The sequence below is a fragment of the Suillus paluster genome (assembly GCF_016628075.1).
Source record: "Suillus paluster strain FC165 chromosome Unknown EDB91scaffold_128, whole genome shotgun sequence".
NCBI classification, from domain to species: Eukaryota; Fungi; Basidiomycota; class Agaricomycetes; order Boletales; family Suillaceae; genus Suillus; species Suillus paluster.
Window position 1 is genome coordinate 21269 of NW_024537688.1, and position 16619 is coordinate 37887.

Genomic DNA, 16619 nt, shown 5'->3' on the forward strand with positions numbered 1-16619 from the left:
CACGGCTTCGCCTCAGCCACCCCAAGAGCTTCTTCCGAGGAGGATTCATCTAGTAAGTTGGGGAACATGGCTGAGTCTTAATCTGAAGAGGTTGTCAATGGTGTATTATGTAAAATATAAAAGGGATGAACAGTACTTGGCGGAACAGTGATACGCAGACACTCCGAGTCTGCGGCATATGATACCCACAATGCACTCATGCACGAGTTCAGGACACAGGAGACTGCACCCTTGAACCATTCTCACTATCAAATTTCTCACTCGACCCAGACGTCCAATGGCAAGCAGTATTTTGTGGCTTAGACCTCAGCGTAGTAAATTATACCAAGCTATCAGAAGCATTCCAATACCTCACACGAACCGGCTGCCAGTTTCTGGTTACTGGCAATGGAGAGAGCACATTCCCGAGCGCGGATATTTTCCAGCCTGGAGCTGGAGCCATCAGCGCCCCATTGCGCTTTGCGCTGGAGACAGATTTGATAAGTATCGGAGAACCTGCAAAGACGATGTTGGATTGTATTCAAGCCAAGTAAGTGTTTCCTCTGAACTTTCAGTGCGTTGCGTTAATTTGCTCTCTAACAGGGTGAAATCTATCCGAAACGCACGATGATAGCACATCCACTGCACCAAAGCTTGCAATAAAGCTTGCGAATTAGCTGAACGCTATTCAGTAACAAATGCGCCATTTAAAAGCGAGTGTTCAAGCTTACAACGAGACTACAAAACTGCGTCGTAAGTACTTCAGTCATATTCTATGTATTCAAGTGTTTGAGATTTCCTCTTCCTCTATTCCAAGATCTCCATTGCTCGAGCAACAGTAAAATTTGTTCAGAAGCAAACACGTTAATCAACTCAGCAAAAAACTACTAGTAGCTCATGTGTCGTGCCAGAAACACGACTCACTGTAGTTCACTGTCGCGACATGCCACCCACTCATTCACATGTAAAGAGGGCCTACCACGCCGGTGAGTCGTGTGGTTAAATCCAGGACGAAAATTACTCATACTCACGCATTTATAACGCCCCGGAACGCAGCTCGCGCACTGTTTTGCATTCGTGCAAACGATAGGACAGCCGCTGAGATCACTGTCAGGGTCACTGGCAGATATGGATGTAGTCAAAGCAGCAGTAACGGCGAGGACAAAGAATAAACGCATTGTTTATGAGGACGTGATCTGGGGTCAAACAAATCTGAAGGGGGCAGTAGGAAGACGCTTTGCTTTCATGTGCTGAATATGGTGATGTAGGAAGAACCTACCCACCTGAAATCCCGTTTCGAATAGATGATATCTGCAACGCCAACAGATTTCTACCACATGTGAGTAATCTCTGACGCGTCGGAATTCACAGATATTCACTTTAGATGCTCAGGTAGGAGAGCAATGGTATTACTGATGTACCGGGCCTAGTGTTGTGGGCAGAACTCTACCATTCTTTTATGGTGATGTAGGAAGAATATATCCACCTGAAATCCCCTTTCGAACAGATGATATCCGCATGCCAGCAGGTTGCCACCTAAGATCTCCTAAGGTCTACCTTGTGAAGCAAGGTCTTTTGGCAATTTGGCATGGAACAAAATATCGCCCTGTGAAGCAAGGTCGATGCCAGTTCGCAACAAGGACTAATCAGCTTGTCTCCTTCCGTTTTTTCAAAACTCAGTCTCGGAACGGAATTTTAGTATCAGAATGATGCTGACTGACCAGTGACGACCAGCCGCTCGCAGATTCCTCTCACAGGGCACCTCCTTATTCATTCGTGAACTACGTCTACGGGAGAAGCCTGCGCCCCGTTGTCATCGCATGTACATCGCCATTAATATTGTCAGCCATACATAGTCTCATTTTATCATCATCCTTCTGAAGTTTTGGTAATGGGGGTGATATGGTCTTTGGCATGGTATGTAACTCCCCTCAATCCGTCATCAATGTGGCGTACATTGATCAACGTCTTTCAAGGAGTTGGTGGTCAATAATAATGATTTAGGATCGTTTCAGCACACTTGATATGAGAAGATCAGTGATGTTCGATCGTGTGATCGTAAGTTGCGATACACCGATACCATCGAACATCGCTGGTCTTCTCCTCGACCTATCTGGCTTATACCTCCCCAGCAGAACACCCCTACTTCTATGGAAAATATATTCTACAATCATTCGGGGCACCGTTGTATCCCCCTGCGGCACTTCGTGTTCATGTCACTACTCCTACCCGCCGACAACAGTGGAATCATTATCAATTTTACTGATTTTTGACGGTCCTTTCTTGACATAACTCACCAATCCGCAGTTTGTCACCCCGATTCGCAAGCCGTTGCGAAGTAGCCAAAAGGGAGCTCAAGCTAATCGAGAGCATGAAACATCTATTTCGAGGCATCTTTGACGATCTCGCGGTGATATCTTTTAATATTTTGGCAGGGATAATTCGGGTGGTTTATTCGTCCCACGGCACATGGACTCCATCCACGTCGACTGCATGTGTGATGTTCGGCCACTGGCTAACGATACGGCGGTCGTGGACTGTATTAAGCCACTCAAAAATGGCGAAACATTCATTGATTTTCTTTCCCCAGAATCAGGTAGACTCGTGACCAGCCCGTCTATTGACGGCTTGCCTCATAAATAGATGGGCTAGTTACGAATCTAAGAATCAGGGCCGTATGGCACTAACGTTCACCCACAGAAAGACGGATGATCCTGTTGCCACTAACCGTCCTTTTTTACTTCAGAACAAGTGCCTTGCTTCTTGGTGGTTCTTTGCCTATTATCGTCTTGGTAGCAAACACCGGACGATTGACCCCGTGTTCTGTGTACGTTGCACCTCGCATTCGGTCAATTATGCTAACAACTTTTGTAGGTATCTTGTTGGATCTTCATCTTTGCACTCGTAGTCCTATTCGGAACTCTGCATCAATGAGCCATAGCACCCTCTTTATTTTACCTCCATCCTGTGGTTTCTATGCTTGCTTCCCTTCGCACGTAGATGCTCCCGCTGCATTCCTTAGCATTGGGAATGAAGTTCTTTCAGTGGTGCGTCCGTCAATGCTGATGATTACGACCGGTCAGCGCCAACGCCTGCAATCGCTAACTGTATGGGAACTAGACAAGCCCGTTTTTCGGCCTCTTAATCTTGACCACATTTAGGAGAGCATGCGCAGGCGTGCTTGATGGACTTCGATCGGGAGTGCATAGTACTTTGTCACTGGACTTAGTGAATTCGTTTAGTAGAGGCTTGATCTACTAAACATTCCTCAGTTGATGATTTGTGAACCTGGTAAGCTTAACATCGTGATAGAACACGATCACGCTGAGACTACACATTGTACAATATCAGTTTACATGCTGGCTTGGCTATAGGTGATGATCTCCAGACTCTACGAGTAACGAAATACAACATGACGAACTAGTAGCTCCAATTCCCGCGTGTCCCACTTTATGTGGTGGCCGCTATCACTTCCCCACAGACAACAACCTCCCGCACTATCGAGAGCGACGGCTCAACGATATGTACAACAACTTCGTTCGGCCGTGTGCGGTGCGGCTGGAAGTCGACCACTCGTATGTTGCAAGATTTCTACGCACGCATTGCATATTACTCAATTGTGATCTACAGGACTTATCCCAGGACCCAAACTTGCATCACTGGTAGTCCCCTGAGGTGTCCTGTAGTAATCTGTCGCACTCGGGATGGATACGCCTACAGTGAATTGAGAGTTAACCCATCCCGGATGAGCCGCTCAGGAGTGTTTTTTCATGCCCGTCATTCCATCCAAATCTCACCTTTCTACAGATTGCAATAGCGAGTGGATCCAGAATGTGATCGTCGCCATATCTACTCAGTGTGTATACCTGTCTTGAGTCCGTAAAGCGCGGATTATCCAGGTCGATAAATCTGCAGTTGTTGTCCTTTTGTTCGCATCTGTAGCCTTCAACCGTCAAAGTGATCTACCCGCGAACACCTTGAGGGCAAGTGTAATTCCGGTTGCTTGAATTTGGACAAGTGTCCAGTCGTTCAAGCGACTGGAAAAAAAAACTTCCATACATCACAGCTGTGGGATGATCATACAAGCGTTCACCGACAGACAACTTGAGCAACTAGGTGCCATTCCCTTCCGGAACAGCTTATTCCCGCCACACGAACATTCAGTACATCTTCTTATAGTCTGAATAGGTCTCAAGAGGAGGTAAAGCAACTTGGTTCTGCGGTAATGTCGGACGCAAAGCCAGACAAGGTCTGATGAGACTGTTCGTGTTATTATCAAGAACCCGCACAAAGGATTCGTTACTCACCTGGATATTGCAGACAAAGAAGACGACCAGTTCTCAATAACAGTTACCGATGTTAAAACAAAAGACCATCACCACTCACGCAAATTCGCCGCTCCCCGGTTCATACTCGATCAACTTAAACTCCTGGGCCTCATCGTCGCCAATGACCTTCACTTTCTATCATTGCACGTTGTTAGCAATCTGCATTCGTCAACGCCAGATAGACCAACCAGTTCATCAATAACGGCATAGAAGTTGTTCTGTGGATGCATGATCGTCACGGGGCGCCTTTCTTCGTCCGTGACAGTGATCACGAATTATGACGGTCATGAGTATGGAATGCACGTTAACGATACACGGCGTCCTACTGCGCGGTGATCGAACCCAAGAGATGTGCCATTTTCAACGCATCCATAGATGGGGGTACTAGGCGTCTATCAGTAATCTTAGCTGTGTTCTGTCTGGTTCTGGATAGAACCACACGCCGTCAATCAGCATACTGGATACTGTACAATACATTCTGCTGAGTAGCTGAGTGAGAGAAAATCGTTGATAGTAGAATAGTAGGATACGCTACGACCTTGAAACCTGCTGAAGCTCCATGCGATAGAACTGCATGCGAAAGTCAGCATCATCACTAGTTCGAGTATTCAGCCCATTAGCTTCACCAGGGATATAATGCGCTTGCAGCCATCGCCGCCAGGATGTGAACGTCAATGTGAATACTATGTTGGTCATATACGTCATTCATGCGGTGTTTCCTGGTCCATATTTCATTACTGACATTCCAACAGTCGGATACCAGTAAGGTCAGGTCAAGACATGGGAGTTCGCAAAAGGCGTAACAGACGCACCAGACGCATGTATCTGGTCTACACAATTTAATGATAGGGCCCAAGACGTTGGGCCGCTATCCTGCATCCTTATCACCGCTTTGAATCTTACGAGTCCCAATCCCTCCAGAATGAAGTTGAGATATTAAAGCGTGAGTATTTCGAGTGGCATTGCGGGGTCATGACCATCATATATGACTGTTAATGGGTTGCGATCTCCGCTTCGTGCAGAAGCAGGATAGCGGGGATTCAACCCAACTGAGTGTTTCCACTGAGCTTGTGGTGCTTTTGGTCAATGCGCCTTTCTGACTGGGTGAAGTTCGATCCAAAACGCACGACAATAGTTGGAGATCGCTTGAAAGCTGGTATTTTATTCAGGAAAGCCGTCGGTCAGGCAATGCTCCTTGTCCTGATGGGTGCGTAAGTTACCCAACTACGTCACCCAGTCTATCGGTGATCTTCGCGTCATCGGCGGCGAGTATTGTTAGTCTTCTCCTGCGCATAGAAGGGGCTGGTCTTCAGAAGAGTGGATTGATTACGTATCTAGAATGACAATTTAGATAGAAGAAATTGGCGCATCAGGTGGTCTTCGACTTCTCTGATTGTCGCATTCTGCCGTTCTCCTCAGCTCGCTACTCGAATGCGCCCACGAAAAGCGCTAAGAGAGACCCGACTATATAGCCTGCAATCCCTCCAAAGGGAGGCGTTAGCGGCTAGGTTTGCTTGCATGATGAGCGTATCCCTCGTTAGATAATGAACAGAACAGACGTGCCAGGGTTGATCCCGAGTGGGAGAGCTCCGAGCCACGAGCCAGGTAGCGTGCCGACAGCCGGGTAAAACAAAGCTCTTTCTATCAAATGTCGCGGGCTAGCACAATTTCAGGCAAAGTTGTCAAACGTAAGAGATTTTGACCTATGAAAACTGAGCGAACAAACGAGTTCTATTGATCAGAGACCCAGTATCGGAGGAAAGGCGGGGAAATCTAGTACATAGGCGGGTTCGAACGCGGATAGTAGTGTTAGAACGATCGCCTGCATGAGGGTACGAGGGAGGTGACTCTACATGCGTTTAGCACAGGTCTTGTGTAATACGTCAATTATATCACCTGGCAGAAGGAGCGCCAAAAATATTATGATTGCGTGGAAAACTAACGCTGCACATAACGTGACGACAGCCGCTCCTGCTAATATCTGAGAGACAGGTAAGAATGGTGAAGTGCGAAAGACATGCGAGGAGACGTACCGAGAATGTTCCCCGTTCAAAATATACATCCACCTTGATATCATCGGAAGTCCTGCGAGAAGTATACTTACTCGAAACGTAAACACCACTGCCTAATCCACCCCGCCCACCATAATTGGAGGACCATGAGGCCTGCGACAATGCAAACGAAGGTTATGACAGGACTGTCTGTCAGGGCATGCAGAAAGTGGGATTTGTGTCGATCTGTGAGCGTTAGTTCGGCTGGCCAGAGTAAGCGAGACGTTTGAGGTAGGAACAGGGCGGTGAATGCTACGAGGCTGATATGTACGCCCACGAAGAAAGTGTACTGAGCGTGAGGGACTGCAACTACGATCCTGTTAGCGCTCGGGGGGAATTTAAATCTGTGGTCGCGACACCATCTCAGAGAATGTGGTATCCTGTGACTACACTACTGCGGACGATAAGCCATAATAGTACTACTGCTGCTAAACTCACCTGATTTTGCTGGGAAGTGAATAGCCTGGGCGCACCGCCCGGGAAACAACAACAACCTCAAGAGTGGTCAAGGTTTGTAATGAGCGCTCAGCGCTCTGGTCACAGTGGTTACAAACTTAGTGAAATCTGTGTGATGCTTAATACTAGAGGTTAAAGTGTTGCGCGGTCACGTGCGGCGCGTTTCATTTCCTCTCTAGACTCTCGTTTTGCACACGTAAGTACTAGTACTACGCTCAATCAAATCAAGGACCGCAGCACAAGTAGTAGACCAAACAAATATTTCGATTCATTTGACGAGCGCTCGTTCAACGATCGTCGCTAACTCCAAGAGCGAGCAAACTTGCGATCAGGACAAATTAGTTCCATATTTGACCACTACTGTAAAAATTTGCTGGCTGATTTACTCCCGAATATTTCCGCACTAACATCGATCGATTGCTAGTATCGTGCACTGTTGAGCGGCCTTATACTATCAGCTATGATCAATATGGATACCGATGTTGACAGTGTTGGTTGTTTCATTTATGTATGTGATATGAAACTGGTATTTCAAGTTCATATGAACCAAAATGTGCGTGCTTACTTAGTCTGTCCATCCAATAATCCATGTATTGCCGACCTCGTACCCTGGTGTCTATTTCAGCAAGACTGTCGAAGCAAACTGCGCACTACTCCGCAAAGCTTCCTTGATGCCAGAGAATACTCCCAGGATACCACTCCCAGGATACCATACAAATCATTGGATCATGTCTCGGAAGTCGTTTCTTGGTGCAATTTGGAGCGCCCGGATGTGGATAGAACATACAGGGGGAGAAAAACCCAGACGGAAGAGCGAGGGTGGGCACGCCCGCCACCTTGGCCCGCGCTGTTTAACAGGGCGCAATTGTTGTAAGAGCCCATGATGTACATGATATATTTGGAGTTATTACTAATTGGCAGCTTTTCTACTCAGACTTATTCACGACTTCTCTCAACTGCCTAACCCCCTTTGGAAGTTCGGAACGCACACCGGGGTTGATCAACGGACTACCTAGGAGGTTAGGACTATGTACTGTATTGCCCAAGGTCAGCTTCCCACCCTCCTGGAATTGCACATGGAAAGAACAACGAGTCAAAAGCATTACCCTCTACAGGTGACATCTTACACTTCTTCTGGTGAATCAAGCCCGATTTCCTCGCACACATCAAATCTGTGTTTGTCATGTCAATATCTTAATGGCTGTTAATGGACGCAATTGCCAGGATTGGTTTGGTCATCTCGTCTGATTACGCTTCCCACTTATCCGCAATCAGCTGATTCTTGTTGTAGAGACAGCCGATTCAATATTGCATTACTGATATCATTTTTTTTTCGCACAGCTAGCCCCGTGCTACTTCTCTCCCGTCCCGTCCCCTCATGAGGTACGCAGACCACATTTGTCCTTGCCGAACAACCCACCATGCCGGGGAGTGATCAGTAATTGCATTAACACTAGGGGATCTCGATTGCCTTCTTAGAGCCGTTACGCCGTGCGGCAGAAGCGATGTATCTTGCATACCAGATTAGTGACCGGCTGAGCGCCAGGTGTATATAAGACACTGAATTTACACTCCTATCTTATTAGCCCACTCAACATCATGATGCTAGAAACCCTCGCCATGAAAGCCGACTATGTTGTCGGTGTTGTCGCAGCCGTAGGGGTACTCACTATGTTGTACAGGAAATTCTCGTTAGCGGGTAGGAGGAACGGCATTCCACTTCCACCTGGACCTCCCCCCTGTTGGTTCTGGAGCAACGCTCTGCCTGCTGTCAAGTGAGTTTTGGAAATGCCATCCCTGATGTTCGAGGCTGATCGGGATCGTCCACCCAGCATCGCTCATGCGCTAACCGACTTGGTTCGAGAGTATGGACCAGTGGTATCGTTCCGACAAGGTAGCCAAGTAATAATTGTTATCGGCAGCGTTGAGGTAGACCGTCCGTACCTCAAGCTTCCTCTGACATTGACCTGACATTGACCCCTTTACCAGGCAGCCATGGATATCATGGAGAAAGAAGGTGGATCACTGGTAGATCGTCCTCGGTCTATCGCCGCGGGCGAGATGCTCTCAAGGGGGATGCGTCTTCTCATGGCTCGTTCGGGAGATCGCTTCCGGCGCCTGCGAAAAGTGATACATACCCATCTCCAACCGAAGGCGGCAGAGACATACCAAGATATGCAGCGCGAGAATGCGAAGAATTTTATATTGGATATCCTGAATGACCCAAATAACCACCGGGAGCACACAGAACGGTACGTCATTACCAAGACCTTTTGTGAATCTTTCAAAGACGTGGCTCCTCAAGGTATGCCATATCAGTCATTCTTCGGGTAACTTATGGGAAGTCTGCGCCGACTGCCAACACCGATCCTGAAGTGATCCATATCCACAAAATCCTCGAACATTTCCAGGTCGCGATGCGCCCAGGAGCTTATCTCGTTGATCGTGTGCCTTTTTTGCGCTACTTGCCTGGTTACGGAAAACAACTTACCGAGTGGCATCATGATGAACTACAGCTATACAGACAACAACTGGGGCGCGTCAAGAGTGAAGCGGTGAGGGGCTTTTTGATTCGATGAACGTATGGCACTTATATCTTATACTCAGGACCAAAATAAAGGGGGCCCCTCTTTTGCAAAGATGCTCTTGGAACACGTCGAAGACCACCAACTCTCTACAGATGAGATGTCTTATCTTGCCGGATCGCTCTTTGGAGCGGGATCTGATACGGCAAGTCATGCAACCTATTTATCTCTATGAACTTACTCATGCTTAGTTCAGACCGCTGTTGGAATTACCGCTGCTATCATGGCTGCGGCGTGCCACCCACTGGCTCAGGCGAAGGTGCATGAAGAACTCGATATGGTCATCGGGTCAGACAGAGGTAATGCTAAAGGGTATTAAATCTTTGATTTCTCGACTAATTTTTTCGGGATAGCACCGGCATTTAAAGACTCAAGCTCGCTTCCTCAGTTGCACGCGTTCTTGTTGGAAGCTTTGAGATGGAGACCTGTCGTTCGTATAGGCAAGTCCTGAATTCCGCAAGTTCCCTGGACGACGCTGACATGCGCCTCAGGATTTCCCCACCGTGCAACTAAGGATATCGTTTGGGTCAGTGCCTTGGATTCATGGTGTGACCCGCATTCTCATTCTTTTCGTCTCCAATCAGCAAGGATATTCCATTCCCGAGGGTGCAACAGTCTATGGGTGCCATTGGTAGGGTTATGCTTCACAATGTGCAAACTTCATAACCTGCATCTTTTTCAGGGCTATTTCTCGTGACCCTATTGTCTTCCCGGATCCTGAGACTTTCAATCCCCAGCGCTGGCTTGATTCAGAAGGCCGTCTGAAGGACAATATGAAGTTTATCGTCTATGGCTTTGGTAGACGGTGAGTCGTGCCGACACAGTTTCTTTGACATCGATCAATGAAGTTCACCTGTCATCGAAAGTGTATGTCCCGGCCTGCACCTCGCAAATCAGTCAATGTTCATCAACCTCGCACTTCTCTTCTGGTCTTTCCGCATTGCTCAACGACCTGACGCTCCGATCAACACGCATGCCTTCAGTGACGATGTTATTTCTCATGCAAAGCCATTTGAAATCGATGTTATTCCGAGGATTGAAGTGGCGAATTTGAGAGAGATGATGACGGATGGGTGTATGGGTTGAACACGCACAAGTGATTGCTGCTGCGCAGTTCTCTTGTTAACAAGGTTCTATTCCATTATTAACAATTCTTTATACACAATGTCCGATGTAGCGAGACCATCATCCTCGTCCTCAGAAAACAGGATTGGCGAGTCATCTCGCTGCTGACAGAGAGAGAGGGCTGTATAGAATTGAACCCGACAGAGGTGGAGAATAGTCAAACCTGACATGTTTCAGTCGCTACTATCGAGACTTGAGAGCTGTTGTATACCCTTGTGCAATTACCATCAAGTGCTACCAGTGCAACTAATACTATCAACGAACCTCCATGCAGTCGTCGACGCCCAGAACTCACCGTCCTCCCCAACGCCCGAAGCAACCTCCTCAACCCCAAAATGGCCTCCCTTGTCAAGTGAGGCGTGTTGGCATTCCAACTTGTAATATGGACAGTCTAGAGTATAGTAATGGTGGTAGCAAATCTCTAACGTTTCATGAGGGGGAAAGGAGCACAAATGGAGACCGGGGAAATAGCGAACATAATTTGGTGTAGAATTGCGTAGATCTGTATCGTACTGTAGTTGTGACATGAAAACGCGACCTAAGGGACATTGTATCATCACGAAGACAGGGAGGCCTTCTGTTCCCGACACTTATGCCATGACGTGCCATGCGCGAGTGAACTCAAATCGAACTGCGAGGCATGGTTGGGTATCACCAGCGTGTTGCCTGGGACATACATGAGCGGATGAAGATTCGGTGGGATCCGGAGGAGAAGCCGTTCGTCGGGGCCTACAACCCATCCCTTCTTGTTTGGGACGAGAGAGGCTGAGATGAAGGAATCTTGGAGGAATGAGGAGGCGGAATGAAGCGTATGAGCCGGATTGGGTGAGAAACAAATTGCAGGCGCTTTGAAAGGCTGGTCCCGGTTGAGATATTCTACATCCCACACCCGAATGGTCCGGTCGAATGAACCAGATACAATGTGTTTGCCGTCGGGCGAGATGGCAACAGACGAAACAGTGTCAGTGTGCCCCCCGAGAGTGCACAATTCCTTGCCGGTAACCATGTCCCAGACTCGGATCATCTTGTCAGACGAAGCAGACACAATGCGCTTGCCATCGGGCGACATTACGACAGAGTAAACCCAGTCCATGTGTCCTTGGAGAGGGACACCAAATATTTCGCGGGTCTCCATATCCCACACGCGGATGGTGTGGTCGTCCGAACCGGACACGATGTGTTTCCCATCCAGCGAGACTGTAACAGACAAAATGCAGCCAGTATGCCCTTCGAGAGGGGCACCCAATGACTTTCCGGTTTCTATATCCCACACCCGGACTGTCTTGTCCCATGAACCTGACACAATGTGATTTCTAATGGGTGAGATTGCAACGGACATAACCAAGTCATCGTGGCCTCGGATAGGGGCACACAATGCTGGCGTGCCGCTCTCTGTATCCCACACTCCGATTGTGCGATCAGCAGAACCAGACACCATGTGTTTCCCATCCTGCGAGATTGCAACAGACCGAACCCAGGCATCATGACCTTGGACAGTGGCACACAATGCCTCACCAGCCCCCATATCCCACACCCGGACAGTCTTGTCGAATGAGCCAGAAATGATGCGGTGTCCATCGGGCGAAATTGCAACAGAAGAAACAGAGTCAGTGTGGCCATGGAGAGGGGCACCTAATGCCTCGCCAGTCCTCATGTTCCACACTCGGACGGTCATGTCGGACGAGCCAGACACGATGCGATGTCCATCCGGCGAGATTGCAACAGACTTGACGGAGTCAGTGTGACCTTGATCTAATGTCTCGCTAGTGCTTGTGTGATCCCACACCCGAATTGTCTCGTCGACTGAACTGGACACTATGTGATTTCCATCTGGGGAGATTGCGACGCAGCGAACAGAGCGAGTGTGGCCTCGGAGAGGGGCACCTAATGGCTCGCCAGTCTCCGCATGCCATACGCGTATTGTATGATCAGATGAACCGGACACGATGCGATTGCCATCCGACGAGATTGCAACAGACGAAACGGGGCCAGTGTGGCCTTGCAGAGGGGCAACTGATGGCTTTCCAGTCTCCACATCCCACACTCGGATGGTGTTGTCGTCTGAGCCAGATACAATGTGAATTCCATTGGGTGAGATTGCGACAGACCAAATGGAGTCGGTGTGGCCTTGGAGAGGGTGGCGCAACGCCTTGCCAGTCTCCATATCCCACACCCGGATTGTGGTGTCGTCTGAGCCAGACACGATGAGCTTCCCATCCAGCGAGATTGTAACACACTGAACATCCCCAGTGTGCCCTTTTAGAGGGGCACCTATTGGTTCGCCAGCCTCCACATCCCATACTCGAACTGTCATGTCTTCTGAACCAGACACAATGTGTTTCCCATCGCATGAGACTGCGACAGACCACACACGGCCAGTATGACCTTGGAGAGGGGCACCCAATGCCTTGCCAGTCGCCGCATCCCACACCCGGACTGTCATGTCCCATGAGCCTGACACGATGCGACTTCCGTCCAGCGAGAATGCAACAGTAGCGACACAATTAGTGTGACCCTGGAAGGCGGTGCCCAAAGTCTCCCCAGTCCCTATATCCCACACCTGGATCGTTCCATCCAATGAACCACGGACGATGCGTTTTCCGTCTGGCGAAATTGCAAATGAGTAAACCCCAGCATGCCCGTGGAATATCTTTTCCATCTGAGGCCACTTTAAGACAGAGCCGGCAACAATGCGGGGGGTGCAAGGGAACTTTGCGGCAAACTTGCGAAATATCACCGACTGCATTGGAGCGAACGGCAGAGCGGACAGATATAAATGTGGAGTGCTGTGTAAGATGGTGGCTGCGAAGCTTCGAACGAAACGCAGGGTGTCCCTGGCAGCATCACCAACATCCGTATACGCGGCATGACCCTACGACCACCACGCCTCGTAAGAATCGTTGGTTGTAAGAATGAGCTCAAACTACGCACCATAGTCCAGGCCGCGATAGACGAGAGGCACTCCGCCGAGCCGCGGACGCTTTTCATGAGAGACAGTGCTTCCAACCACCAAAGGAGGCGCTCTCCATCGAAGAAAGCTCCAACTTCCGTAGCGAGCGATGGTTCAAAAGACGTGGCTGCCACATGAGTCCCCCAGAATCGACATGAGTATGATAGCTCAGCCGGAATGGACTCCTTCACTCGTCTCTCCAAGTCAGGGACAGCAGAATTGGGCAGGTAAGAACTCTCCAAGGAGCAGATGTTGAATCGAAGGCCGCGCTCCATGACACGAAGGGAGGCAAATGCAATATCCCTCTGTACGGACGAGATGTCGACGAAGAACTCATGGCTCCGCGACTCATCTGTGAGGAACTCGTAGAAGGACGCGTGGAGGGGGCGTATGGAAGTTTGAGAATTGGTGGTTCCAGTGAGAAGCGAGCCGAGTGGCCGAATCACGCGGTCCAATTTATGACGGTCACGCCCATCAGGAAAATGCAGACGCATCGCGATTAGTGCAGCCATGGGAAGCGGTTCCAATGACGCCAGGATTTGTCCCATAACAGAGCGAAATATAGGGACTGTTTTCTTGCGCTGACCCTCTGGCATGATGTCTGCCAAGATCAGTCTATACATTGCATCCAACAGAGGTATTCCTTTTTCAGATGCAGTTCCGATTACAGCCTCGAAAAGGTCCATCGGATCTGGGCCCACTGTGTTCATGTCACTTATATACTCGTAGGCAAGACGAGCCCATTCAAACACGCCATCAGATTTCTGAGCAAGTGCCTTAAAGTGCCCATCGTTGAATGGGCTGCGTGGGCACTTTAGCATGGTGGTGATGTATAATTGGATGTCATGTTCTGTGGATTCGATCGGGATGTCATCCATGGAGAAATGACGGACATGTGATGCAGTTTGCAGGGCGTCCTCGATGTCTCCGCGTGGACGGGAAGTGACAACGATACGAAAGTTTGCCGGAAGTTGAGATGGCAGTTCGGGGGAAGAGGTGTCCGTGGTGCCAGCAAGCAAACGGAGAATCTGTGCCCGGGATTTGGCGTCACCACTCTCGTCCAATACATCAATAATTATCAAGACAGGTGCAGCGATGGCTTCCGAGGCTTCGTTGATTGGTCCTAATATCAACTCCTGCCATTGTCTTGCAATGTCTGTTGTGCGCCTGAGCTTGTTGCTATCACGAACCGCGCGTGCCAACGCCCGCCGCATGGTTGGATCACAATCGGCCAAATCGCGTGCGATCGTGGTGAATATTTTCTCGTGGCGACGATCTCCTACTCGTGTGCGATCAAAAGAAAAGCAGGCTACCAGACCCCCCTGCTCACTAGACCAGTTGGCTATTGTATGAGCGATGGCTGATTTGCCTTTCCCTGCGGGGCCGGTTAACCAGAAGATGGATGGCACGTCCTTCCCCGTGCTATAGATCCAGTACTTGATCTTGGACAGAATGCCTTCCCGAGTGCCAGGGAGACAACACTTGGAGATATCGAAACCGGCGCCATCCGCACACATCATGCCGCTGAAGTCCAGATCCTGGCCTAGGCGTCGTCAAATGTCAGCGAATATTCAGAGTGAGTTTGAGGCCAATTCTTACCGGCACGGTGAAGGATGATCACAGCATCACGAATTGCGTGATCTCTGAACTGCTGCATGAGACTCTCGAGAGATGCGCTGTAGATTTGAATCACGATATCTGTTTCGCTGGCGACGTGTTTGCCAAGTCTTTTCCCTGTGCAAAGAACGAATATTGAATGACAGGCGATGTAGTAGTGCGATCGACTCACAGACACTCTTTGTCTTAGAGTAATGGGTGATAAAATCGGCGCACTCCTGCGTCTGTCGGGCTATCTTTCCATATACCGTTACCATGGATTGGATCTTGGTCAAGGCCTCGTCTTCTATCATGAAAGTATAGACCTCCGATATCTTTGTGAGAAGGCGACACACAGCAGCATCGCGGTCTGCCTGATCAAGGATCATCTGTCACCAGGCAATTTCAGTCGCCTATAAAGGTGGGAATACGGAAGCGAGCACACCTTGGAAGCGAAGGTGAATATACTCAATGCTACCTTTGCATAGGGATGAACCTATCCACGAAGATCAGTCACATACGAAATAGAGGTAAACGCCCGTACATCTGCAAGCCCGTTGGCGACATCGTTGAACTTTTTCAATGGTCCGAGAATCGCAGAGAACATGTTGCTGGTATTGGGATCGGATTGTAGGTTGTAGTATGCCGCAGCTGTATTTTGAGCCATTCCTGAGCCATATCCGATGCCTTCGAAATCTGCTTTGGCGTGGGCGAGTGTTGCCTTCACAAGCTCCGTATCAGGTGGTGGTTTGGCCTGATGATAGACCTTAGTATAATTATCAACAAGGACAGATAAGAAAATTCACTAAATCGCTCGAACATACCTTCAAAATGTCTGAATTAGAAGCCTGGTTAGGAGCTGCATCGGAAGCAGGAGCAGTGAGTGGTGAAGGATCCTGTAGCAGCAATAATTGCACACGGGGAATGCCCAGAGTTGAGATTATACATACCTGAGTTGTCTGAGCGGGGAGGTGATCTTTTGCGCGGGAACTTGCAGTCGCGGGTTCAGAGATCGGAGACTGTCGAGCGCTTCGAGCGCTCCGGGGGGAACGGTTAGTCACCTTGCCCAACAACCTGCGAATCGGGCTTGGAGGTCCTTTGTTGGATTCATCCCGTGAAGACGGGGGAGCGGACGCCTAGAACGACATCATTATACACAACCAATAGATGTGAGTGCAATGTTCAATACCTCGATTTCACTGGCTCCGTTCTCCACTGGCAAACGAGGGCCCGAGGGACCCTGCCCTAGTAACTTGAATTTCATCAAGTCAGTTTGAAAGCACGGCAGTGAATCTAAAGAGGTCTCTAGGTGAAAAGGGGGTGATGCTGGTGGATAGGACGCAGAGTCTACCCGCCAACGTCCGCAGTGTGCACAGGGGATATTTATATGTCTTTGGAAGCGCTCATTATGCATCGCAACGGGGCGGACTCTTCCGATGTCATGGTTAAACGCCAACGCTCAGACCTGCCCGTCAGTGATTGAAAGTACTGGTGTTCCCGAGTCGCAGACTCGGTATGGAATGACGAAGTTCGTGAAGTCACCATCACT

At 49.1% G+C, this 16619-nt stretch overlaps 4 protein-coding genes across 4 annotated transcripts; 2 read left to right on the forward strand and 2 right to left on the reverse strand.

Annotated features, from left to right (window-relative positions):
• The first annotated feature begins 136 nt into the window (after positions 1-136).
• On the forward strand, positions 137-798 carry EDB91DRAFT_123486 (uncharacterized protein). Its single transcript, XM_041321254.1, has 4 exons — positions 137-280; positions 337-529; positions 583-732; positions 797-798. The coding sequence occupies exons 1-3, from the start codon at positions 199-201 to the stop codon at positions 608-610; spliced, it is 303 nt and encodes a 100-aa protein (XP_041170558.1). The 5' UTR covers positions 137-198; the 3' UTR covers positions 611-732; positions 797-798.
• A 2631-nt stretch (positions 799-3429) lies between these two features.
• On the reverse strand, positions 3430-4537 carry EDB91DRAFT_1087394 (uncharacterized protein; the record flags this gene model as incomplete). The annotated part of the gene is made up of 5 exons (XM_041316206.1): positions 3430-3570; positions 3777-3845; positions 3956-4016; positions 4366-4442; positions 4496-4537. The coding sequence occupies 5 exons, from the start codon at positions 4535-4537 to the stop codon at positions 3430-3432; spliced, it is 390 nt and encodes a 129-aa protein (XP_041170559.1).
• A 3948-nt stretch (positions 4538-8485) lies between these two features.
• EDB91DRAFT_1062733 (cytochrome P450) lies at positions 8486-10485 on the forward strand (the record flags this gene model as incomplete). The annotated part of the gene is made up of 11 exons (XM_041314548.1): positions 8486-8589; positions 8647-8743; positions 8804-9066; positions 9120-9369; positions 9422-9548; positions 9591-9698; positions 9753-9833; positions 9861-9925; positions 9984-10030; positions 10082-10204; positions 10266-10485. The coding sequence occupies 11 exons, from the start codon at positions 8486-8488 to the stop codon at positions 10483-10485; spliced, it is 1485 nt and encodes a 494-aa protein (XP_041170560.1).
• Positions 10486-14994: 4509 nt separating this feature from the next.
• Positions 14995-16417, reverse strand: EDB91DRAFT_1170458 (uncharacterized protein). The gene is made up of 7 exons (XM_041320176.1): positions 16260-16417; positions 16021-16206; positions 15895-15966; positions 15615-15836; positions 15264-15566; positions 15074-15208; positions 14995-15017 (listed from the first exon to the last, which is right to left on the reverse strand). Exons 1-5 carry the CDS (start codon positions 16332-16334, stop codon positions 15456-15458), a joined length of 666 nt encoding a protein of 221 aa, XP_041170561.1. The 5' UTR covers positions 16335-16417; the 3' UTR covers positions 14995-15017; positions 15074-15208; positions 15264-15455.
• Positions 16418-16619: the final 202 nt, after the last annotated feature.